The 27,091-nt window shown below is 39.4% G+C and overlaps 1 protein-coding gene across 1 annotated transcript in view; it reads right to left on the reverse strand.

The window, feature by feature from the left end:
- Nucleotides 1-763: 763 nt before the first annotated feature.
- The window catches only part of LOC142055068 (small ribosomal subunit protein uS5m-like), a 43,414-nt gene continuing 17,086 nt past the window's right edge, over nt 764-27,091 (reverse strand). The window contains exons 2-5 of the mRNA XM_075088508.1: nt 25,885-26,010; nt 25,351-25,584; nt 20,332-20,366; nt 764-857 (exon numbers count right to left, since the gene is read on the reverse strand). Of these exons, the coding sequence (XP_074944609.1) occupies nt 777-857; nt 20,332-20,366; nt 25,351-25,584; nt 25,885-26,010 (476 nt within the window). The 3' untranslated portion in view covers nt 764-776. The remainder of the gene's footprint in view (nt 858-20,331; nt 20,367-25,350; nt 25,585-25,884; nt 26,011-27,091) is intronic.

The raw sequence follows: 27,091 nt of genomic DNA on the forward strand, positions 1-27,091 counted from the left end.
CCCCAACAACGTGAAAATGATTTTCAAAACCAGAAAGAGAAATCCCTATCCACTGCCTTGTACTTTCTCATGACTTTATCTGCCCTACTACCCGTGGAGGCCCAGATTCATTTTAGTCAAGCACAGGCACCTCTGTGAAGAGCACACTCAGCTGTTTTCTTCTACCATCAGTGCAAGGGCATGAATGCTTCCCGGGGCACATCAGCCCACCTGCAATTCCAGGCACCTTTTGCAGGTGCCTAACTCTTTGACTTGAGAATAAACAAATACACTCTGAAGCTTAGGTGCCTAAGGCTAGCAGAAACAAATGCAAATATGCTTAGTTGAATACTTTCAGGCTTTGTTTAAAACATAAACAGTATCTACAGTAAAAAGAAACAGTGTGTACAGGAAAGCATAGATGACCCCTTCTGGTAGGATCTACCAGTCGTTAGTTCTATCACTCTAGAGTTAAATAAAAGCTGTTTTTACCAGTGGATAATATATGCTCCAAACCTAATCACATACTACTACTTTTCCCAATTTCTTTTTTTAGTACAAAACAAAGCGCCCAAAGGAATACATATATAATTTGATCATAAAGCTTACTTTTATAGAGATGAAACTCAACATTCTTACAGGTATTTCAATATTGCCCAGTGGAAAAAAAAGTAGTTGGTTTTTTTTTAAAGGTATCAAAAGTCCTTTTAAATCACCATAACTCCTGAAGTCCTATCACAAACAATTATTAATTTGGCATCTTTCACATACAGTAAATGCACATACCTGCAGCCCCTTTACCATTTCCAATAGCCACTAAGGCACTTATTGATTTTTTTTCTGCCTTCCTTTGCCTTCATACAAAACACATTTTTCACCTGAAGAAAAAATAAATTACAAAGCATCTGGTTATGGCATAGTCCAGCTGTATTTTTTTTTTCTTTAAAGAGAGTCAGTTCACCAAAGGAATTAGAGGTTTGTGATGAAACCTTACAATATATATTGTCTTTGTCAATGGGTATCATCTGCAGTGGAACACTGGCTTCAAGGCATTAAATACGTAAAGGCTGCTAAAAACCTCTACTCAGACACAGAAGTTACCTCAGTAGTTTCATGAAAATACTCCCTCTGTTGTGTTTAGCTGCACAACAGATAATGCTCTAACGCCACTATCTTCATGTGTGATTTCAATTGTGATGAGAAAACATGGAAAAATACTGAAAGTGACATTAATATCTCACTGCCTCCTTCACATTTCAACATATTTTAGAAGCACTCAGGAATTGCTCAAGGCATGTTGTTGCTCTACATGGGTTAAAACTTTGGACTGAAATCTACTTGCAGACTGCAGAAAGCAGTCTCATTACTGAGATGACAGCTGCTAAAAAGAAGACTTAATTTAAGAGAGGGGAAGGAGAAAATGGTATTTCATTCCTGGAACTAGAAACATTTAAAGAAACTCTGCAAGAAATTGAAGCAGAGATGCAAGAAAGCTATTTAGTTTGGAGTGGGGGGACACAACCACCACCAGGGAGGCAGGTAGCCTTATGGTTATCATTCTGGAAATCTAAATTTGTTTCTGCCTCTGCTACGGACTCCCCTGTGTGACTACAGACAAGTCACTGGTTTATAGTCTCCCACTTTAAATGGTCTAATATATCATCTAGGATCATTTGTCCATCTAGCTCCTGTTCTAGTTTCCTTGGTTTTGTTTATTTAAATACAGACATATATTTTATATATAGCTTATATATGGTATAATATATAAACTATATATAAAATATAAAAATATAATATATAGTATATATACATATAAAATAACATACTGGATATTGCTTGACTGTGTTAATATCTGTGTCTCAGAATTACCAGGCAAAAGATACAAATTACTTCACGATTCATTTCTCCTCTTCCCCTTAAATGCATCAGGATCTACTTTCTTGAAGCCTCAATATGATTTCCATAAATTATAACAACAGCTAAATAAAACATGCATTGTTAATACATTAATTAAGCAGTGCTCTCCCCTTTACCCTATATGTAATTCTTCAGTAAGCTAGTTTGGTTGTAGCGCTATACATCTGAAAGTAGATTAGTATAAAATACTTGGTCATGGCATAAACATTCGTACCGAAATTCACAAAAAAAAGAAACTTCCACTGACATCACTAGGCATAGATTGGGAACGAGTGCTTCTGAAAAATTCCACCTTGCTGTCATTAAAATAAAGATGCTGTTAAATTAAGGTGCACATATACCCTAGAGAGCACTTTGAAGAAGTATCACCTTTGCTAATTGCTTATTCCAAGCCATTTTTCTTTCTGCAATCTTATTGCTTACAAGAACAATCTAAAAAAACCAAGCCCCCTAAGATGAAAGTGCCTGTGGAAATAGGCTATTTACAGAAAATGCAAAATAATGATGAAAGAAAGAAAAGAGAGTGAAGTAGAATGATCTCCTCAGGAGCATCAAGAGCATACTATTTTTGCTTTGCACGTACTTTTGTCTTCCATTGCCAATCTGAATAAGTACTTGTACAAAAAAAAAAGTTGGCATGCATATTGTCAAAAATAAAGAGTGTGATGTTTGTAGATTCTAGTCTACAAAGAAATTATTCTTTTCCCTTCCCAGAAGGTGGCAATAAAGACACACGCAATGAGCTTCTCCAGAAGCCTTCCTGAAACTGCACTTGTCAGTTGTTTCTGAGCAGCTCTGAAGGAAAATGTACTCAGTCACCCATCACAATCAGTGCTATTACATCTCTCCTGAAACGCTGTGAAGGCCTTTCAAGCTTGGTAATGTGCGCAGGCAGCCATGACTGCTGCAACAACAGTGTCCTTAGATTCTCCCCGCCACAGCCCCGTGCTTCCTTACATCAAAGAAAGCAGTGCTCTTCTGGAGTGTGCTCAGCAATGCTTCCCTTCCGTCTTGGAAATAAAGCACACAGCTGAAACCCTATCGTTAACCTGCACCATAATTAATTAATACAATATGCCACTTTTAAAACAGCATGACCTCTGAAAAGTGGCTGAAATTAAGACACAATTACCCCTATTTACTAGATTGCCACTCAAGCCAGATTTAAAGGCACTTTTTAAAATTTGAAGTGAGACGCATACTCAGCCTTAATCACAGTGTCCCTCAGACTGACACTCCTCAGTCTCCCTGCATTCCATTATCCAGTGGTGATAATGCAAATTCAGCTTTGTTCTGACAGCTGGGAAAAACCAGCATCTCTCAAATATAAAATGAAACCACCTCAAACATTTATTGGGAGAAGAAATAGCAAGCAACAGTTTCAAAGATGGAGTTTAAAGTGTGGAAATAGGCTACAGTCAAGAGACAGGCTGCTAAAGATTACTGTGATTTCAAGTATGTATCAGCTGTTGCAGTCTGTCAGAAAAAGGTAAAATCCCAACACCTCCCTATAAGCTTTGTTCTTGAAAAAGCAGAATGAATGACAGGCCAAACTGATTGCCCTTGGAAAGTCCTTCTTTCTAGCAATCACATTCTAGTCATGATTTTTAGGAACCTGCCACCTCTAGGCCACACTCTTGGCACTTTTACTGCTGTTATCCCAGGACAGCGTCTGCACAGGCTGATCCCCTCATGGCATAAGGTCCTCTGCTCCCAGTACTTCTCTAAGGTACAAGGTGAGACAAGATAAAACAAGAGCAGCGTGCAATGCTGAAAGAAAAGCACTTCCATGCAAGTGAGCCTAGAGAGGCTCAGGGATATAGCTAAAAGGCTTGGGAAGCCAGCCACCCAAAAGAATTGAGGAATAAACTTGTAAACAAAAATCAAGCCCATGTTAGCTAGCTCATGCCCCTGTCAGCCTCCTCTGTGAAAAGCACCAGGGGCAGAGCAGAATTTTACCACAGTGACAGAACATCTCCCAGTTCTATCTTAAACCTACTCTACCTAAAAATCAGAAATTGCACGAGCTGGCTGGAGGACAGAACTAGTATTGCTGACAAGTGATAAGGGTGTCATATGGCTTCCCTAAAAGTGTGGAAATGGTGGGCAGTGGCAAGGGCAGTGCTTCAGGAAAAGGCAAATTAGTCTGTCTTCTGCTATGATTACTAAGATATGACCTTCTCAAGAACAGCTAACTCTTGAATTTGTCAGTCCATACTGATGTTTAGTATGTGTTAGGGTGAGCTGAATTCAGTAGCCCAGCAGATGAGGCTGCCATAGCTCCATGTTCCCAGGTCCCACAAGTAGCAAGGTGTTAAAGGATATCAGGAGTGGACACCACCTCCCACAGGTCCGGACCCAGGACTTTGACCCGCCTGGCCACTGGAGCCCAGCCCAGCCAGGCTGAGGGTTGTGGCTGCAGGTTCAAAAAGTAGCAAAGCCAACTATGTATCCCAGAGACACACATGCAGGATGCTGACACGTCCAGTTACAGTATGTCACAGACAAGGCATTGCCTAAAACAGCACGTACATATAGGACTTGCATAAAACCTAAGTATAGACAGCCACATCTCCTTCCTCCTCGACTGGTAGAGATGGAAGTTGACTAGTGCAGGCCCACATGCCCTATTCTATAGATTCACAAGCACATGCACGTTGCGGATCCCCCAAGTACCAGCATGGGCCCCCAGTCCATCTGACAGCAATGCCCAGGCCCTCTTACCTGCTTCATGGATCTTCTACTTGCCAGCTAGTCCAGCCTGGTCCTCAGTAGAAAACACAGCACTCACACACTCATCTCAAAGGCACTGCACAGTCACGGGTCCCTGTGAATACGAACAACTGGTCCTCTGCTTGCCTGACCCTATGCCCAGACCTCAGGCTTTCTACTCACTGGCTAGGCCAGCTTGAAGTTTGCTAGTAAATTACACCTGCCAAACAAACACCGGATTTGGGGCAGATACAGACCCTTACCTCCCTGCTGCCTCCACAGCAGCTGGTACCAGACAGACAGGCTTTGACCTGGAATCCTGTCCCAAGCGCCAGCACCGAGCCTCTGACTTGCTTCACTCACCCTGGTCACTCCCAGTAGCTGATTTTCAGTGGCTGGTGGCAAAGACCCCCACCTGCTCCAGTAGCTTGCACTGAGACCCCACTCTCTCTAGCTGATGACACCACAAGTCAGGGGGGGCCATACCCCCAGTTTGATTACAGTTGCTGGCACCAGTTTCACTCCCACTGGTCCCCTCATGTCGCTGGCACTCTGGGCTCAAATTCTGTAGGATGCTCCCTAGATCCCAAGAACTATGGCCCCTCCAAATACTGATGCTAGGACCCTCACTTTTTCCAGTAGCTGACACCAGAGGCCACAGGGCACCCACATCACCAGTCAGATTCCAGCTGCTGGCCCAGTGTCCACTCAACACCAGTCCTCCCAAGAAGTCATTGCACTTAGTCCCTGCAGACTTCACACACACACACGACAAAGAGATATGACAGCGATAATTATGAAAGGATTTAATAAGAAGACAGACTGTGGTGATCAGGCACAGGGCTCAGGTAAGTGCAGGGACTGGCCCCAGCTTAAATGCAGCCAGCTCCTTTCACACTCCTTTCTGCCTATTCCTCCTTCGTTCTTCCCCAGACCCTTCCAACGCACATTCCTTCACCAGTTTGCATAGTTCTGGCAACACCTCTCCGACATCGTGGACCCTCAGGTTTGCATCCTTATCAGCTGCAAAGTACTGGTTTGCCTGCAGCTTTTTGATAGCCTACCAATGAGTGTGACCAACAAGGTTTGTTTCTTTTCTTTGCCCCCATTATGCTTGTCTATCAGGTTTGTGTCTCTGTGTATTTTGCTTGCAGCTTTCCCCTTTCCTTAGCATCCCACTGGACCTCTATCAGATAATCTTAATGAAATAAACACTCTCACATTCCACATACCCTTAGCAATTAGTGTGGCTGACTAGGTTTGGTTCTCATAACCACCTGCCTTATAGTTTGTCAGTCAGGTTTGTGTCTCTGTATGTTCTCTTCTACAGCTTCTCCCTTATTCCCTTTTTACATTGGAAAGGTCCTTAACCATGCACCCTTAAAGGAGGAGATACTCTCCATCCATGTACCCATAAAGAAAGCTGGGAATGCAATCCCAGCGGGCACAGACATAAACACACTTATACAACACATATATGCACATATACACAGCAAGTCCTACAGATCAACCCAAACAGAAATGAACAGCACTCACACAAACAGCACTAACAGCCTCATTCCATTTCTCTCTCCCCCCGATCAGGACGAAGGTCCATTAGTGGGAAAGATATATACTCTAGTTGCTGGCACTTAGACCCCCCTCCATAAGCATACATGCACACAGTAAACAAGAACCCCTGGCCCAAGAAAATGGTTAGAAATTGAGTTTAATAAGAAGTCAGGAGAGACTGTACTGATCAGACACAGGTCATGGCACGACACGCATACTGACCAGCCCTGCTTACATGTAAGGCTATCTTATCTATCCCTTATCCCTCTATTTTCCCACTTATTCCTTCCCAGATCACCTAGATCTCTCCCTTGCTCTCCCTTTGTTTCCTGCCCTAGACATCCCATAAGTCTTGTGTAATACTGAAATGCTCTTCCCCTGTATTCCATAATGTGTCCCTTACCCCTTGGCAGTAAGCCCCCCTCAGACTGTGGGGTGCTCTGGAGAGCCTCATCTTGACAGACATCAGCCCTGGGCCATGGGGCCGACGATACCCCATACAGCCCCAGAAGGAGCCAAACAGGGTGCCTTTTTCTCCGAGTCTGTAATTTTGGTTGCCTTGCCTGCCTCTGTGCCCCTCTGGTCTGTGCAGATGAGCCACTGATGCGGTTACGGCTCTCCTGTGATGGTCCTGGGAGGAGTGCCGGCAGGGTGTTAGTCGGGTTCCTATACCTGCTATGCCTCTGCGCTCCTTTGTGTGTCAGCGGACAGGCCTTTTAGCACATACCTTAACAGTCAGTACTCTCTCCATCTTGGCCATCGGTAGAATGAATAAAGTACTTCTCTCTCAAAGAGTTTGATTCAGTAGCTATAACCTCTGAGAAGCAGATTAGAACCAGCCATCCTGTTCACAGTGCATCTGTCCCCCAAGGACATGGCAAGTGATGAAACAGCAATACAGAAAATAACCTGGACTCCTACCCCTGTTGTGCTTTAACCCCAGTTGGCAACTAAGCACCACATAGCTGCTCGCTCACTTCCCCCTCACCTTGGTGGGATGGGGGAGAGAATCAGAAGGGCAAAAGTAAGAAAACTTGTTGGTTGAGACGAGAACAGTTTAATAATTGAAATAAAATAAAACAATAGTAGTAACAAGTTGTGATGAAAAGAAAAACAACAAAAGAGAGAGAGAGAGAGAGGATCAAAACCAAGGAAAAAGAAGTGATGCAACTGTTCACCACCTGCTGACCAACACCCAGCCTGTCCCTGAGCAGTGATCACTGCTCACTGGCCAACTCCCCCCAGCTTATATACTGAACATGATGTCATATGGTATGGAATATCCCTTTGGCCAGTTTGGATCAGCTGTCTTGGCTGTGCCCTGTCCCAGCTTCTTGTGCACCTCCTCCCTGGCAGAGTATGGGAAGCTGAAAAGCCCTTGACTTAGCATAAATGCTGCTTATCAACAACTAAAACATCAGTGTTATCACATTATTCTCATGCTAAATCCAAACCACAGCACTATACCAGCTACTAGGAAGAAAATTGACTCTATCCCAGCCGAAACCAGGACAACCCCTCACTCAGCAAAACTGATGAAAGTTTTTGACCAGGTACTCGAAGTGTTTTTCATGTGGGCTGATTCATCACAGCTCTAGGATAAACCCCAAGTGGAGTTCTCATCCAAATTAGTAATGAGCGCAATCTGCAGAGAAACTATTGACTAAACTATTTTTAGTGTTGATAGTTTTCACATGCGTGAAACTCTTGTTGTATAACTCACTAGGAAAAATAATATAGCTCAAATGCCCTACTGACACAGCATGTGTCTAAACGTGGCTTCATACTATAGCTCACATCTGAGTACAAATTCTTTAGATTAACCCACGATAACACATGCTCAAAGCCACACTACTTCTGAAACGGCTTTGTTTCCTTTTCAGGGGATGATCCATAATCATCACCAATTATAATTCAGTTTAAAGCTTCTGAATGTTCCAAATGCCAATTATTTTATCCACACAGGCTGACAGTTAAAAGAGATAAAAAGATTGAATTATTTAATCAGTAGAACCAGTTGAAGGTAGCATCCCTAAACTTTGCTTTAAAGGCAGGCCAAAACTCTTGAGAACCCTAAGAATATCAGAAATACATTCCAATGTACAGCTCTGACCCCTCATTCTTTCCCATGACAAGCTGCTTCAGGTGCTATCTTAAAAACCGACTCAAATTTTCATTGTCAAACTCAAGACACTGTCAGTATCATCCAGGGAACAGAAAACTTCCCTGTAGATCTAAAAGCAAAATCCAGAGCTCCAATAGTCCAAAAGTACTTCTGAGTCAACATCTCATTTGAAGTAAATTATTACTCAGAGAGTATCCTGTATACCACATAATTATTCAGTCAAGGATGTCAAACACTGGATCTCAGACACTGTAATTTCAAATTTCATGCAGCATTTCCTTTTCACAAGCCTTTTTTATTGCAGCCTTTGCAAAAACAATAGCTAGGAAAACAATTTCCAATGACTTATTACAGGAAATGAAGGTTTCAGACTGCATATTAGGGAATATTCTTTTTGTCATAAGCAGCAAGTCTGCCAAGATTAATTCCGTGGTCTTAAAACAAACACGTACTCGTTGTTTTTTTGCTACTTCATGGAAAGATGAAACTATGGCCTTATATTCTGTTAACAACCCGCTGCTGCACTTAGACAATTTATTTTTGTTAAGTGGATGCAAAACAAATGACAAAATGAGTGATACAGTTATAACTCTCTTCTGCGTTAATATTCCCTACAGATAACTCTCTACAGTTGCATGCACTTTTGTGACAATACATTTAGAAGGACTTAAGACAAGGACCTTCATATCATTTTGACCCAACAACCTTTGTTTTTCTGACTTTACCCCTGCCATGTGCCAGCATAAAGCTACTGTTTCTAAGATAAGTCAATTCTCTGTGGCTTGGTGACACTCTTTCCTAGTGTCACTGTCCCTGAACAGTCCCAGAACAGAATGAGAGTCACCATACAACCAACTGACTCTACTGTCCCACTGATATTTGCCAAGGGCTGGATTCAGATGATTAAATGAGTACAGGTGACATTCAACTGCAAGAAAATAGACCTTGAAACTCCTGCTAATCTTTTCCAGCTAGGAATAGTGACTGTTCACTCTACTCCTGCTCAGATTTTGGCTAAGACACAGCTCAGGCTAAGGCCTGACGTATGCTGGCAGCAGCTCCACTAGGTCGAAGTGAGGGCAACATGATGGCAAACACAATGGCCAAGGGGGGGCTAAAGGTCATTATGCAGCCACTGCCACCTGCAGCTTGCCATCCCCAGCAGCCATCATCCTTGCATACCGATTGTCTGTCAGCTTCTTCAGAATCCCCTAACTCATGGCAATGGTACAGACCAAATTTCCAAGCTGGATGGTATAGATTTGTCAGCTTACCCAAAAATATTTTGAAGTCCAACAGCAGCCAGACTGCTGAGACTTTTGTGTTTCCCAGTGTGCCACAGGGGATGCCCATGCCATTGCAGAGGAGGAAGGATGAGCACTCTTACTGTTGGTTTGGCAACTATTTTGCTCACAGGTACACGAGTTACAAGTTGCAAGTTACGAATTACAGGACTTTTGCGTTAGAAACCTCATTAAATATATTATGAACCAGTGAATTCATGTGTTCATATTAGTCAGTACAAAGGGATTTGAGTGCTTGTTTGATATGTGCGTGTGTTTTCCTTGCTAGTAAGCTCACAAAATAAAGTCTAATTTACACAGTACGTTGCCTTGCAAATTTGAGCAATCCAAATGGGCAGCATATGGGCCGCACAACCTGCATCAGATGCAAGTTGTGCAGACCCTGATCAGAAAACTGCTTTTTTCCAACTGCTCTCTTCAGCCTTGCTTCTCCAAAGTGCCACGCGACAGTTGAGGTAAATGCTGCATCCAAACAGGTCTCAGACAATCAAAACAAGCATGCTTGAATCCAGCTGAATGTCTGAATAAAACAGTGGAAGAACAAGCAAATGACCAAACTCACTTGTCAGAAACCACCAGCTTTAAGAAATTACAGGTTTTGCATGAAGTCGTGCCACATCAGGACTCGAATATGAACGGAGAGAGAAAGGCGTAGAACTGGGCTTCATTTACTGCACACTACCTTGATTATAAGACAAAAGTATTTCTTCTCAGAGGCCTTCTGCAGGGTTCATCGCTAACTCAATTCCTGGGAAAATGCGTATGCTTTTCAGAATATCCACTGAATTACCCACTCAATGCAATTTACTTGGACTGATTCTATCTAAGGAAGATCGAGTTAGTTATTTTTACTATGCAAGTGTTAAAAAAAGATCTCTTTTGTCCTCTTCTATTGCCTCCCTTCCCACACTCTTAGAAAGTTAAACCAACAAACAAAAACCACGCAAACACCCAAAATAAAAAGGTCCAAATACAGTTTTACCTATAAAATCAGAAAGAATGATCTATAACCCTGAACTAAAATAGCAACATAAAATGATTTTGTATTTCAGGGACCAAAACGGATAGTACCAACATCCCAGGACCCAGCTCATGACATACGAAGCTCTGTATATAAACCAAAGCACCAGTGTATTTGTATCTGCAGAAAGCAGCATTAAGGATAGTATCAGTCTCTTCATGTTGCTGCCTTTTGCACCCTTTCTCTGTACAAACTGAGTGTATTGCCTGACCTGCACTTCTTTAGCAAGTCTATACCTTTCTGTAATTTAACATTCAAACAGAATTCAAGCTTTCTTTTGTTTAAAAATGGAAGTACCATATCCTAACCATCTAGCTGAAAAAGGGAACTGTTCTGCCACTGGAAAGATTGCACTGACCCAGCTACAAGGGGCCATGCTTGCACAAAATTCTTCAAGTAAAGTTCTCTTTATTAGAAACAAAAAAGCATGACCATAATAGTGAGTAATCAAAAGGCAGAATTTTCACACCTGGCAGAGGACAACTTCTGTGTTGGACAAAAAAACCCAGAGATCTACCTTTTGCAAAGGGCATAATTTATAACTTTATTTTCTCCCTTACCAAGCTCCTCTTCATGAAAGAGATTCAAAGCCTCGTGTTATGTGCTTTCAGACCTTACTGATTACTAGGTCTTACTTTCTAATATTGATTGCACTACAAGAAAAATACTATCATAACACTTGACATCATGTAGGCTACTTCTTTTTACTATGTTACTATGTTGATTTTGGAGAGAAAAGAAAAATCCATCTGAGGATGGATGATACACCAAATGAAGCCTTCCAGTTAATAAGAACGGCGTATATCAACAACTGTAAATTGTCATTACCATTATTATTACATTATGTTAAATGACAGTAAATACTGCCACTAGTTTTATTCACAGAAATTCTTCTTATGCATAATATATGAGCAAAACAGGAAATGTGCCTTCAGGTTGGCAGGGAAAGAAAGAAACAGTCCAAGTAGCACAAGTCACCTACTCCAAGTAATGCAATTGTCTATAAGAAAGACAGAAACAAAACCAATACGCAGTCCCTGCTGCTGCCCCTTAACACTTACTCAAGCTAGCTTTTTCTCTGTGACAACTTTAGCTCTACTTTACATGAAAATCTGATCTTGTCTGTACTGTATTCTACAAGCAGGGAAAAATCAAGTTAGCTTTTCTGTTTCTACACTATAAGAAAACTCTTCAATAAGCAATTTCTCTCACAGCAAGGGAGCACAGCCTTTTTAGTAGCAAAATCACACCAGAAAGTGGCTTTTGTATCTTTGTTCATAAGACAGTCCTTTAAAAACGGCTTTCAGTTTCCTGCTGCAAAGTATAATTTCCCAGCAAACATTATTTTAATCTCCTGTACTGTTGCGAAAATAAAAATTATGGAAAAGACATAAAAATAGCATCATGTATGCCATCTATTTAAATTAAGAATGCTAAAGAAGATCTGTTTATTTCAAAACTCATACCTGCTATCAGAAAATTATAGGACTTAATTACCATGAGCTAACTGCTTGCTTTGAATTTAGAAGCTTTTTTTGCTGCTGCTGCTATTTTTCTGCAAAAAAACCACTCCTCTCTCTCAGTTCACATTTGTGGCAATCTCATTTAACACTAGAGCCCCAGCCTGCTTCTAAAAGCTTTTTTATTTTTCAGATATAATAAAGCATTGAAACACATTTCTATAGCACATGGAAGCACTGCACAGCAACTCACTTTGTTGTTTAATCTAATGAATTTGACTGTAAATAATTATGCCAGCACAAAACGGCCAACTTTAGTAAATTCCTACTGTGGTATCCAAACTGACAGTCAGTTGTGACATGTCACAGAAACAAAATAACAGCCACTTTTCTGCAATGTGTCCTTTCAATTAACTGAAAGCTCTGCCAACTGCAGGGCTCATTAAGTAAAATCACTTCCTTTATGAGCGGTGCCCATGCAACTCAACTATTACAAGTTGCCTTCCAACACAGACACAGCTGAAGGCTAAGTGGTCCAAATGGTCTTTGCTACATCAGAGTCAAAGCCCAGAGAGCCCAGTCCACTCCAACAACTCATTTACTTAAAGAACTTTAACAAATTGTGTGGGTTTTCCAAAACCCACCTCAACAATCTACTGTGTGTAGAGCTACTGCTGATCTAAGAGGAACTAAAAAAAAAAAAAAAAAAAGAGAAGGCTTTCTGATATTTTAGCATCTCAAGTGAAACTGGACACGTGTGGTTTTAAACGTAGGAATAACGTGTTTTGCATGTTAAAATAAGAATGCATAAAATGTGAGCACTTACACATGATCAGATGATCACCAGCTTTTTTCCCAATAATACTATCCTTTAAAAGCTGTTTTGGAGAAGTCTAGACATAGGCACACTAGCATATGCAATAAGGTATGGAAGCATGCAACGTACTTATTATTGCAATAAACCACCTGTGACATTAAGTGCAAGTTTGCTACTCATTTTATTTTCTACCTCTCTAGGCACCAATGACAAATCTGACAAGAATATATTAGAGATACTTGAGAGAACAAAAACTCTTGATACCAAACTCATTTGTATAGGTTTATATTCATGTCTGTTTAGATACACAAAACATATAGAGCATTAAATATGAACTGCCAGTGAAGGTCAGATCCTTTCATAAATGTTATCTTAAGATTTAGACTGAGTACACGCATTAATGGAAAAGATATCCTTCATTAACTTTCATTTCATTTGTTCTTGTGCATACCAGTATCACCTCACACATTCTGTTGAGGACTCTGGAAAGTAAAAATTGATCTTAAATAGCAATTTAGTTTTAAAATAAATATTTATCATATCCAGAGAACAATATAGCTTTGTCAAGATAACAGAAGGGACTCTACAAATACTCATCTTACTCTAAGGTCTAAGTGCTGGAATACTAAAAAAAAGAAAAAGAGATGAGAACTTAATTCAGGAAAAAAATGACTCAGGCAGCAAGGCAAAGAAAGGTCTATAAAAAAGTTTAAAGATGTTAGGCAAAAAAAACTGAAAAAGAAACTATTTTTCATTTGCAAGGATGTTATCGCCACTGGAGCAGCAGATACTGGAAAGTGATTTTGCTCAACATCTTCATACCATCGAGTAGCCGAAACATCTGAGACAATGCCTGCATAATGCTGTTTCAGGGCAAACAGACTATAAGAAAGAAACATGAGCTCAGTGATGGAGGGATTCGCTACGTTTTGGGGGAGAGGGGACTCTAGAAATGAGGAGAAGTAAGGAAATATATTTTTAACTCAGGTAGGACATTTGGTAGAGTCCTTTGGAAGTTCTAACAGGGCAGCATTGCCCTCAAACGCATCCAAAACAGAAAAAGAACAGTTCATCTGCTCCGGGTATATATATCTGCATACATACAGATATATATATATCTCCGCATACATATATATATATATATATGGACTAGATTACAGGCTAGTCCCAGCTGCTGCTAGGGAGGAAAGCACTCCTGTTCCCTCCCATCACATATACTAAGAATAGTACAGATCTACTTTCACCTCATTGTAGGGTCAGATGAAAACCTGGGAGCCAAGTGCATATCTTTGAAGGTAAATCTGCCCTAACCTTAATAATTAAATTACTTATGAAGTAAGAAAAAACTGGCGTGCACAAAGATGTCCTACAGATTAAATGAAATGCACCTGAAAAGTCTTCGAGAATCATAGGAAAATGTCTTAGAAGGTTACCGATTTTGTCTCCCCACCCTCTCTTGACAGATTTATGCAACTTGCTTTTAAAAATCTCCAGTGACAGACATCCCATATACTCCCAGACAATCCATTCTAGTATTCAACTTTTCCATTTGCAACTCATTCTTCTCTAAATTTCTAAATTTCCCTCACTCATTACGTTAATTCGTTGCTTCTTATCCTTACTACAGCAGACACATAAACTAGCTTATTCCTTTCCCCTTCGGAGGATTTTTAAAAATCTATAAACCAACTCATGACTTTTAATTACCCAGTCTGACATCATTGTTTCCCATGTCTCGGAAGATACTCAAAACCACTGCAACAAGCAAGGATTTTAATACACAGGATTAATCTAGAAATCATTCAAGCTGCTGGGTGGATTCCCTACTGACGGTCATCACAGCACAACGCAGGAAGATAATCAAGGATAAAGAAACCCATAAGCTCATTTATCAGGACAGGAAAGAACCTTGAGAGGCTCTTTTGGAGTAGAGCTGTCAGTCAACTCAACTTCTGACTTGCCCGATTATTCTTTTAACTTTCAGAGTTTCTCTTTAAAGAAATGTTTCTCATATTCCCTCTCTCCCAATCAAATACTTAAAGTAACTCACTTTCCAACAGGCTACACTTGTACACAGTTTAAAAGACCTGAATACTGCTTGCAGTTATATTAACTTTGTTCTTACTCTTGCACTCAGTACAGACTATTTATTAGTTACTCAAGACCATTTAACAGGTATTTAATTTTAATTCTGGCAACTAGGTAATTCTACCTACTCTGGCCACATATTTTTCAATTAAGACAATGGATAGGCTCCTGTAACACAAAAATTCTCAAATGTTGGTGAAAGTAATTTCTGCATAAAACATTTCTTCATGGAAAGTACCTGACCAAGGAATGGCAAATCAATTTCAAGAAAAGGCAGTTGACCATCATTCCAAAGACAAGTGACACAAACGGTGACAGGGACTTGAGAGCTAAAAACAAAAGGACAGAAAACTTTGCCTCCATGAGAGATGTGGTTCACAGCTGATATTCAGTGCTTCTGGTTCCACCCTTTATCCTAAGCCTCTAAATAACAATACTCTTACATGGTGCCTTATTAAAGTACTTTATTTATTTCCCTAACTTAAAGCATCTGCTTTTTTCTCAGAAGAAACAGTGACGGAAACTAGATACTCATGTAGCTTTAAGGTCTCTCACACATTGCATCCTATTCTTAAACCTATGCAGCCTTGTGTTGCAATGAACCCTGCAAAACTGGTAGATAAAGGGACTTTACGCTCTATACATTTGATCCTGTTCTGGACTGGGACATGGCCATCTCCTTCCCTCTTTGACTACAACCCCATTTAAAGGGCAACCTTTTCCTTTCTCTCCAAACCAACTAAACACTTGATTTCACAGTGCTTTAGGCAGCAGCTCTGATTTTATTGTCAAGGGACTGGTTCACTTTTTCCTGTCTCAAAAGGGAGATGTTTGGCCACATTCCAAGAAAAATGCAATCAGACATAAGGTCTGGCAAGAAAATCAATGTTTGGCATTTATAGCTTGTTTAGAAATATGCAGTGCAGAAGACAGTTGCAGTCCCAAAGAGATTAAAATCTGAATATGAGATTTTACTATGACCACAATGCAAAATCCTGAGACAGAATAACCGTTTTCAAATGCATCCTACTAATTAAGAACGTGTTACTCCTTGCCAGTTTTGTCAGATCAAGGATTTAAAAAGGATTTGCATGAAGAAAAAACAGTTGTTCCAACAGTATATGGCAGTGCATAGTAGTGGACAGAGAGAGCGTGATCCCTTCCAAAAAGGGCATCACTGGTGAGCTTTGGTAGTGGAACACAAGATAACATGCTGTGAGTGAAACTAAAAAGAAATTCAAACACAGATACTTTGGAACAAATACCTTGTCTGGATTGAAATACAACAGATTATTGGCTAAAAACACAGGCAATGTTTCACAGAGCTCTTTGGTAAGAGAAGCTCTAGTAATGACAAGACTAAAGTGATGAACCATCACCTCTACCCATTTAAAATTGCATAACAACTCAATGGAGAGTCACTTTATTTTGTAGTGATAAAAGGGTGTCAACATTGATATTAAGCAAAAAGACCTGATGCGCATCTATCAGAGAACGTGTACTGACTCAGGTTAATACCTTGGCTCTCAGATTGTGAATAGAAATGAAAGAAGTCTCTTTTTAAAAGCAGCAGTTAGACTAGTATAGTTTTTCAATAATAAATCAGTTAAATATTAATTGCAAATGAAAGTTCTGATGACAATCCTGAAAGGAACATAAATCTAATAAGCAATTTAATCTGTAGGTAAGTAAATAACATGAGAGTGTTCTTAAGTGACAAATTTACACAATTGGTCATAGCCAACACAGGTTCATGACATGAAAGTCCTATTTAACTAACTTGATTTCCTTTTATGACAAGGTCACCTGTCTAGTTGACCAAGGGAAGCCAGCAGATGTGGGGTTTTCAGATTTTAGCGACGCTTTTGATATTGTCTCTTACAGTATCCTGCTGGACAAAATATCCAGCATACAGCTAGACATGTCCATACTATATTGGGTGAACAACTGGATGACAGGTCGGGCTCAAAGAGTTATAGTGACTGGGTTTACCTCAGGCTGGTGGCCACTCACCAGTGGGGTTCCCCAGGGCTCAATTTTAGGGCCAGCGCTCTTTAATATTTTTATAAGTGATCTGGATGCAGGAGTCAAATGTACATTAAGTAAGTTTGCCAATGACACTCAATTAGGACGAACCCCGGACTCCCTTAAGGATAGAGAGGCCTTACGAGAGAATGGGATAGACTAGAGAGCTGGGCAATCATCAATCATGTGAAATGTAACAAAAGCAAGCGACATGGTAATCCTGGTTATACATATAAATTGAGGAATAAGACGCTGGATACCAGCCCCACAGAAAGAGATCTTGGGATTTGGGTTGACGGCAAGCTGAAAGTGAGTCAACAGTGTCCCCTGGCAGCCAAAGGGCCAAATGTGTCCTGAGCTGCATGAAACACAGCATAGCTAGTCAAGGGAGGTGATTGCCCCGCTCTGCACTGGTGGAGTACTGTGTGCAGTTTTGGGCACCTCAGTTATAAGCAAGACATCAAACTATTAAAGAGTGCCCAGAGGAGGACGGCCAAGATGGTGAAAGGTCTCGAGGGCAAGACTTATGAAGAGCAGCTGAGGTCACTCGGTTTGTTCAGCTTGGATAAGAGAAGGCTGAGGGGTGTCCTCATTGGAGCCTACAACTTTCAAGGGGGGCAGCAGATAGGGAGGTGCTGATCTTCTCTCTCTGGTGACCAGCGATAGGACACGAGGAAGTGGAATGAAGATGTGTCAGGGGAAGTTCAGATTGGACATTAGGAAAAGGTTCTTCGCTCAGAGGGTGGTCAGTCACTGGAACAGGTTCCCTACAGAAGTGGTCACAGCCGCAAGCCTGTGAGAGTTCAAGAAGTGTGTGGGCAATGCTCTTAGTCATAGTTTTAGGTAGTCCTGCGAGGAGCAGGGGGTTAGACTCAATGATCCTTATGGGTCCCTTCCAACTCAAGATATCCTATGATTCTCATTACTTTACACACAAAGCTACAGGGTTGATTTATGCACCATATATTTGTATAACAAGGTTTAATCAAAGCACAATCCAAATTTTGACAAAAAGTCCTGAGGAATTCATTTGGTCTGTAATAGTTCAGTGGACATTACTGGAGGCTCAGATTCTTCCACTCTGGTGCCCAATTATGCAAAGGAAGTCACCTTACAGCAGCTGTTTCCAGAATGGCAGTGCTGTCTCACAACTGCCTCTGCAGAATGCTCCGCAAGGATGCCTTCCTCCACCCTGCAGCTGACCTGAAGAGACAGAGGCACAGTTTCCTGCTCTGTGGGGCTCCCCAGGCTAGTGAGGTGGGCTTCCGGGCACAAGGAGCTGAACATGGCTCTAAGATCTCACCCCACCAAAAAGTGCTGCAGGAAACACTGAATTTCTCTCAGCCCCTTCTCCTTCACCAGTAAGATCAAAACTTAGGAACAAGAAAGACTTGGCCAAATCGTATCTTATCTGAGGGCTTTCTGATGCCCCCAGCTGGAAGTAGTCTATTTTCCACACTGTACATGTTTCTAATGGATCAATCATTTTAGGAACTATTAAGTCCTTTTAGCACATTTATTTATATAATACCTAGTAATTTTGATACTTCAGTTATCTGAAAACCAAACTTCTGGACACAGATAGTGAGACTTGTGGTAGCAGTGGCCAAGTAGTTTCCAACTCTAAAATTAGAACGCAAGTAGAAGAGAAGGGAACATGCAAGGATAGAAAGCCAACAACTGCTCTCACTTCCAGAGCTGCTCCCTTTCTAGATGCTATGCATCACCTGATTCTGAACTGGGACCAAATGAGTTACAAGAAATCAATTTATTCCTGAAGTCATTATTCCCCCCAACAAAGTTTATACTAGTTCTATGGTTTCCATAGCAACTAATGTATTTGAAATGAAAGAAAAACTAATAAGATAAATGGGAAGCATAAAATATCTTGCGATAGTGTGGGTGTATGTAGCACTAACTGTTAACGGTCTGCTGTGGAATGAATTGCAAATTGCCTTCTTCAATAATGGCTTTTCCATAGAGAATTAACATGGGTCCACATATCTGCATTACTAATGCTTTGCATTTCACAAGTAAAAAAATACAATAATATTTATCGTATTTGCAATAAGTATCTTCTCTGACCACATTCTGAGTTGTGTTTCTGTTGAAATCATTAAGAATTTGGGTCACTACAGTACTGGTAGTGCTAAGGACCTTACCCTTTAGCTTGAAGTTTTGCTGTCAGGCAGCAAATATCTTGAGCGACAACAATTTAGTAGTCAGCTAATATCACTTCCCACCAATCAAGGCACTGCATACAACCATTTACACATTGGAAAGCTACTGTATGTTTAAAAAAAGGTGACAATGTCATGAAATGTAAGAGATTAATTATTTTTAAGTCTCTGTAGCTTCTCAACTTACCACAACAAAATTATTCTAAGGTGATTCAATGATTTTATTAAATACCTAGGTCAGATATGCTGTTATGTAAAACATTCCACACTTCCATAAAAAAAGCCCTAGTCAGCCAGGGTCAGAGTTCAAGAGTACAGAGAATAATTCAATGAAGTCCAATCAGGAGTAAGTTTGGGAAAAAAGCACGTGGGAGTCAACCTTATTACATGCAAATAAAGATAGCAGGATTTACAGCATATATTAGATCTTATTTACTAAAACCCATAGACAAGGAAAATACCAGAAACAGACATCTTTTGTCAGTTACTACTTTTGATTGATAGATATTTTTCAAGTGAGATGATGCAATACAACCTGTTTAGAAATGAGGGTGGAAACAAGACTTGCATTAGTCTTGTCATAACCATCATCCTTACCATGTCGATAAGCACAAAGTGTGTATATAAAACTATGAATGGGAAATTCTGACAGAGTATTTTTCCAGAAGATACAAATATCATAGGTTAAGACATCTAGGACAAGTGAATATTCTACTACTTGAGCAGCACACAAAATGAGATCTTCATCCCACTCATTCTCTGCCCTGAGCTGCCCCTCCCCAGCTTCAATTAATTATTTATTTTACAAGCAGAATTATACAACTTCCTACTTGTAGTTTTGCCTGAGAAATAACGCTAGCACTTTACTACGTTTCTTATTATGGTTGTACATAAACTATTAAAGCTTTATTTGCAGGCATTCGCCATTTCAGAGTTGTCAAAGCTGCCTTTGGATTAGGTATTATTTACTCAATAGAGAGGATAAGGCCACAATGGAAAGAATGACAGATTATGTCATGCAGTTGAAACAGAATACCAGACTAATTCCTACTGCTATAAGATTGACTTAGCAAAGACTGGTTAAATAATTGCAAGCTCAATAAAAAATTCTGGTAATTATTTAAAGTCTTTGAAAAGATTTGTAATGCTTACCTCAATGACTCTTGTTTCAAAATCTTCAAAAGTTTCTGTTGGGAGAAAAATGGGGTATTACATTTCCTTGTTTTATTTACCTATCAGCACAGCTCCCTGCAGGTGGTATAATTTAAAAAGGACACAACTTTTAGGTAACTGTAATTTATAAATTAATCTCAGCAGTAAGTAGAAAAGGTAAGAATAATTTGAACAAACATATCTTAAGTGAGGTTTACTAGTTACTTCCTTTTTAAGAGACCTCAAATATGTTTTTATACTTGACTCTATTCATTCGATCTCTTTTAGAATAAGGTCAGTGAAGAAACAGCATGTAGCTCTCATTTATAAAGCACAGGGTTTTTTCATTTCTTTAGTAAAACCCATGTATGTGAAGAAAACTAACTTAAAGAAAATCTAGCTAAAATAACTTCCCAGAAAGTGTAATACTACTCTCATTATAATTACAACACAGTTCCTGTTATAATTAAGAGATGACAACTGTTAAATACATTAATTGTGCTCTACTAGGGATCCCAGCCTCCAACTGCAATCAGTATCTCATCTTGTTAAGTACCATGCATGCAGCGAAGTAAGATGGAAACTGTCTCCAATGACTGTCCAATCTAAATAACTAGCGTAGCAAAAAGGAGGAAAAACAATCAGTTTTTAATGGTTAAGCAAGACATATAAATTTAACTGGTTGGTTTGAACATCACACAGAAAGCAAAGCTGATAGAAAAACTGAGACATCCTCAGAATCTGTTGATTATTTTGATCACAAGCTAAACCATATAGCCTCTCCAAATTAAATCTGAAGCTTTCTTTTGGAAATCACTGCAACTTACCACTTACATTGAAGCATTTTTGTTAAATTATATCCAATATTCTTCCTAATAATTTCCAACATAGCAGAAATGCTAAGAAAAACAACTATCCACGGTGTGTTATGAAAACAATGTTTTCACTTTTCACTGGCTGGTAGCGTAACTGCCTTCTTCCCTAAATACTGCTCTAGAACTGTAAATGAACCCCAAATTTCATTTACACTGAGCAAAGGCTGTAAATGTTTAAAAAATAAAAAGGTAAATCACTAAATGGGTCACTTCCATCATGGCCAAACTATTATTCAATATTGTTCAGAATATTCTCAAACTTGTATTAGGCAATCAAAAGGGATTCAAAGAAATTGCAAGTTTTTCTTGATACATACTTCTGTGAAATTCCAGGAAGGGGAGAAGGAGGATAAAACAAAGCAATACATAGCCACTTCTTATAATCAAGAATCACATTGCCTGACTTTTTTTTCCCCTTTCAATTTCAGATTCTGCCTGAAAAAAACCATTTGCAACCAAAGACAATTACAGCATCATTTATTTTGTCTAGTAACAGTTAAGGTGTTTTGCATTGTAAAATAAACATCACTTCTACGTCACATCTGTGTTCAGGTCTTTTCATCACAGTGGTAATGAAACACTGAACACAGAGCTCTCTTCAGATAAGCATTACATATTCAGCTCTAAGTGCTGAACATATTCTTTAGTGTCACTGCACAGAAAGTTAAGTTTCTGCTGTCATTAGAAGGGACTTCAAAGAAGTATATGTTTGGGGGTTTTTTTTAATGTCTTACAACATTGTGGGGGAGGAAAGAGCAAGAATACTGGAAAGCTCTGGGCATGATGCGGGCATCTACAGGTACCGCCTCCAAAGACAGAAAGTCAAATGAGAAAGCATTTCCATGCAAACAGCAGCCCGCTCAGATCTTTTCCAAAGGCCTTCACCTTGACACATGAAAAGTCAGCAAGCAGATCCCTGAGGCTTGACTATCAGCAGTTCCACTAGGATTTCTCAAAATCCATTTTACGAAAGCAGGCAAAATTGCTGCAAATCATGGATACTGCCAAAGAATCCAATTTTCTCTGAGTTTCTATTTCAAAACCTAATGACCGCACAAACACATGAATATAAATTGCAAATGTATTTGTTTCCTTTTATGCAATTGAGAGTATACTTATAATTGATCTACATTTTAATACAGATACATTTTCCACAAAGAGTATTCTATTATCAGCTTGGTTGTGGGAAAAAACCCTAACTTTGAAAACAATGGACAGTGGAGCAAAACGCAACGTCTTGGTACAAGAAGCAGAATAGATAAGAGATCCTTCCAGCCTCCTGCTTTTCCAATTTATCTCATGAACAAAAGCATTTCAGTGTAACATAGACAAACAGTGTTAATTAAAGCATTTAATACTTATTTTATTTGGTGTAGTCACAGTGAGATTCTGGAGAAAGGCTGGGGAGCTGAAAACAGTATAATGGTGAAGAACTGGAGACTCATTCCTTCACCAAACATTGCTTTATCGTTTACACATAACCTCCAAGATGATCATAAACATGATCCTCTTGGCACAATTCAGAGATTTGTTAGTCTACAAGAAGTAGACTTCTAGCTCACAGTAGAGGATATGAATGCCAACAGGCACTCTGTTCCCCCTCTGAAACCTCTCCGGTTGCATAGAAATACTGTAAACTTGGAAGAAAAATAACTATTTGCAACTGAAAAATATGGTCTTTCTCTACTCATAGCTAGCACAATAAGTAAAGGTGTAGTGGAAGAAGATTGCCCTGCAAGAATGGAGCATATAAAAATCACAGTATGTCCCCAATTATTTTTTTAAAAAAACATACTGGTCAATTTCAAACAAATTTGTCAGATGTTGAAGGCTATCAACATGGAGGTTTCTACAAACTTCTTGTACCTGTTTCCATTAGGAAATATGAATGCTGCTAAAGGAAGCTGCAGCACATGCTCAACCTCGTTTGCTACTACAGAATCTAACATCAGAATACTAAGAAGGGCTGAACTGCGGTATCTCAATCAGAGCTCGTGCTTGCTTAGACATCAGGGAATCCAGCCACGCCACAGCGTCAGGACAAGAGGATTCATTGCATTTGGTGATTTCAGGTCTATTCCTCCTACCACTTTGACAGTGCTTTGCATGCAGCCAATGTCCCAGTTCCTCTGCAAAATCATTAATTATCTGAACAAGAAGATGCTGAAAGAACTATGGGGATCTGAAAATCCCCACAATTTTAGCAGATTAAAAGGAAATCAGTGTATACTAATTGGAAACTGCTTTTTCTCAAGCACATTTATAATACAAGCTAACAGTTTCGTTTTCCTATTTTGACTGCAGTACCCTTTCTTCTTTTTGACAGAACTTGACCTGGCTATTATAGCCCTCCACACAGCCAACTTTAATGCAAGTAATCAACATCAACAGTATCAGCCAAAAGCAAAATCAAGGAAAACACCAGAAGGTAAAATTCAGACATGCATAAATGTTGTTTGCAACAGCTGCCACCTCTTTTAATGGAATATACTACTTAAAAATATATTTGAATTTAAAACCAACATAGTCTGGTGTTCAAAGTATGGAACTAGAACCGTGAAATTTTCTTGACTTTCTCTGTATTCCACCACTGACTTATGGGGAATTTGGAAAAATTAATTAATTTCTCAAATCTTCTGTTGTTCAGTTTTAAGATTCGCTGACTGCCAAGTCCATTCTCACACCATTACCTCCCACAAAAGATCTGCTTTCAAGGTAATAAAATGAAATGCAGGGAAGTAAATAGAGGAAATCTTTTATTTGTATACTGCAGAACTATGCTGATATTAAAATAGAATGCATTGGTCTTAAAATTGAAGACAACCAAAAAATACTTGAAGTGGTGGGCAGGCAATCTCTCCTTAAATTCACAAGGTAAATCTGAGGGAAACAATGTATCTCAGATACTATGGAGACAGAAGCCACAAAATCATCTATACCAGCTACAGCAATGGAAAACCTGAAAAGGCAACAGAGTAGTAGATAGCAACAACGGCATGAATATACAAAGCAGAAAGGTACAAAAATACCAGCGTAACTTCAGTCTACACAGACAAAGACATTAGATCACACTGGAAAGACAATGCTCCCTCTACACAATGGCTTGGTTCAAAGCATGCCTGAATTTTTAATTAATGCCCAATAGAATGTAACCAGAAAATATTCACAGACAGAAAGAAATTAATCAACAAAGCACCAGGCAGACAGGGGAGCACAGATGACTGCAAAAAGATCAGGCAACAATATAATTGTGATTCCATACACGTAATTTCCCATTTATGTTGACTTGTTGCGATGTATGTTCCAAGATCCAAGCTTGCACTGGGGCAAAGAGAGCTCTGAAAACATGAACAAGCTGAACTGTTAGAATGACTGGAGTATGCAACAAGCCTGAAACAACAGTGCTAGAAAACACCTTTCCTAGCTCATCTTACTATAGAAGCCTATGGAAAGACAACAATAAATATACAAGCATCATTAAGTGCTTCACAAGAAAAACTCAGCTGAATATGAGTAACAACTCATTTTCATATTCAAATACTTGGAAAGGATTAGTCTTCTAAATGTTAAACAATACTATTGAATTTCTAGTGGTCTGAATGACAACACTGCAAAAAAAGTGAAGGTCACCTCTCCACTCCACATATAGGGCCTCTAGTTTCACTACGATATTAAAAACTAGGCAGCAAATAAATAAACAAACATTAGTTACATTCAAACTACATAATCTTTAACTGTATTTCATTATAGGAACTAGAAAAAAAAAAAAAAAGCCTTAAAAGATCCTGCGGGATAAATCAGAAACTATGAAAAACATGGCTACATTTCATATTCAAGACAATTGTTGAAAACAGAAAAATATTTCCATACTTCAAGACTCCTATAACAGTCTACAACATAATACAGTACTCTGTAATATAGCATAATTTCATAGAGTCTGTAATACCTATATTAAACTAAGCAGTGATTTAACTGGTATTAAAACAACTTTTTATTTGATTTAGCTGCCTTGCTTCATGTATGGCTATATAAGACAGAAGTATAAAATTGATTTTCAATCACAGGAAAAGTTTGGATCTCACTTTCTCTGAGTCCCTTACCAGAAAGCCTAAATAAGACTAAGACAGATATTCAGTTTTCTTACCTCCATTAGGACCTGGGTCAGGAGGATCCAGAATGACACCTCCCCAGCAACTCCCACTCCATCCTCCCTCTCTCTTCACTTTTATTTTTCTTTTCTTCTCCCATGTATCTCTCTGCTGAACAATTTGAGACTGAATTCTCTCTCGTTCTTCTTTTTTTCGCTGAGTAACTGCCTGGACTCTACCACTTTGTATCACAGGAACATTAAGACCAGGCCAGAGGAAACCGGAGCGTCCTTAAGAATAACAGAAAAAAAAAATTATTATATTTTATGCCAAATTAGGACTGAAACTCTGCACACTGGAAAAATGCAATAAAAGGAAAGGTTCTCACATATTTCAAGTGTGTTTTATGACACAGAATTTATATTTAAAAACGAAGAACAACATTAATCAACATCAGTATTTTTTTAAAAGACAAATCAAGCAGTTCTGACACCACAGAAATTAACAGCAATTTGTCAATTTATTAAATCAAGAAACACTATACATGAAAAGGTCAAGACATGTCTCCAGCCCCTTATTTGTCAATCTACCTTCACCGATCTCCTGGCCTTTATTGAGATTCTTCCTTAGCTTCTTCTTCCTTCTCTTTCCTCTTCCTTTCTTCACGCCCACACCAGTTTCTGCCAAAGCTCCTTTCCATAGCTCATCAGCTGTCACTGAAATAAAAAAGCATTCATAAATAATGTACAAGTACAGCTTATATTGGAAACTGAAGCTGAAAAAACCCAAAACCTTGAAATGTTAACCCGTGCTTGATCTTTGCTGGGATTTAAACTGTAGGATTACTGCCTTGCTAAGAAAGTGATTTCCTACGACGTGTATGTGTATCTGGTGCAGAGATGCGCCTCTACTCCTGATGACTGCAATCAGATAGGTACACAGGAAGGTGCATGGTTTTTAAAAGGATTTTCAAAATCAATTTAAAGGCAAACATTCCTAACCAGTAACCAGTGAGGTATTAAATCCCAGGTCATTAAAAGAAAATAATGTGTTAGTAACTCAGAGCAGCAATACCTGCAAGCACTTATCCAAGGGCAATTATCAATGACAGTAAACTCGAATCACTCCTAAAAATATTCAAAGTTAGCCCACTTTAAAAGCCAAAAAATACACAAAGTTAACCAACAAAAATCTGCTCTTGTTCTCAGGTTCTGACAAAACAGGAGGTTTCCCTTTTTGCCTGTACAAATGCAAAGGAATGTAAGGAGGAAGGAAGACATAGTAGTGTTGGGTTGAGGGTTGGGCTTGGTGATCCTAGAGGTCTTTTCCAACCTTAATGATTCTATGATGAACGTAAGACACTTTGAACAGCCTCATCGCAGAGCTCGGGCTTTGGTCAGGCCTCCTCACTCAGTAGCCACGTACATGACATCCACTATGATAAGACGTTTCACCCATCGTATGAGAGCATGACTTAGAAAGCACATATTTGGTAGTTATCTTCAAAGTACTGTTTGCCCAACTGATGGAAATATATGATATCCTCACCAAAACAACCACAAAACCTACACCAAAATGAAACTGGTGATGTGAAGAAGACATCACAGACAATGTTTCATCCTGTTAGTCCAGACAAGAAGGCTATCACCATGGAATACACAAGCATCACCATTGTTATATTTGCAGATTAATATTATTATGTGTTTCACCCAGGGGCAGTGTTACTATGGCAGTTTCAATCTCTTGTCTTCTCTGATTAGAAACTGATTTTGTTTATTGAAAGTCAGTAAACACTTT

The sequence above is a fragment of the Phalacrocorax aristotelis genome, chromosome 3 (genome assembly GCF_949628215.1).
Source record: "Phalacrocorax aristotelis chromosome 3, bGulAri2.1, whole genome shotgun sequence".
Lineage (NCBI taxonomy): Eukaryota > Metazoa > Chordata > Aves > Suliformes > Phalacrocoracidae > Phalacrocorax > Phalacrocorax aristotelis.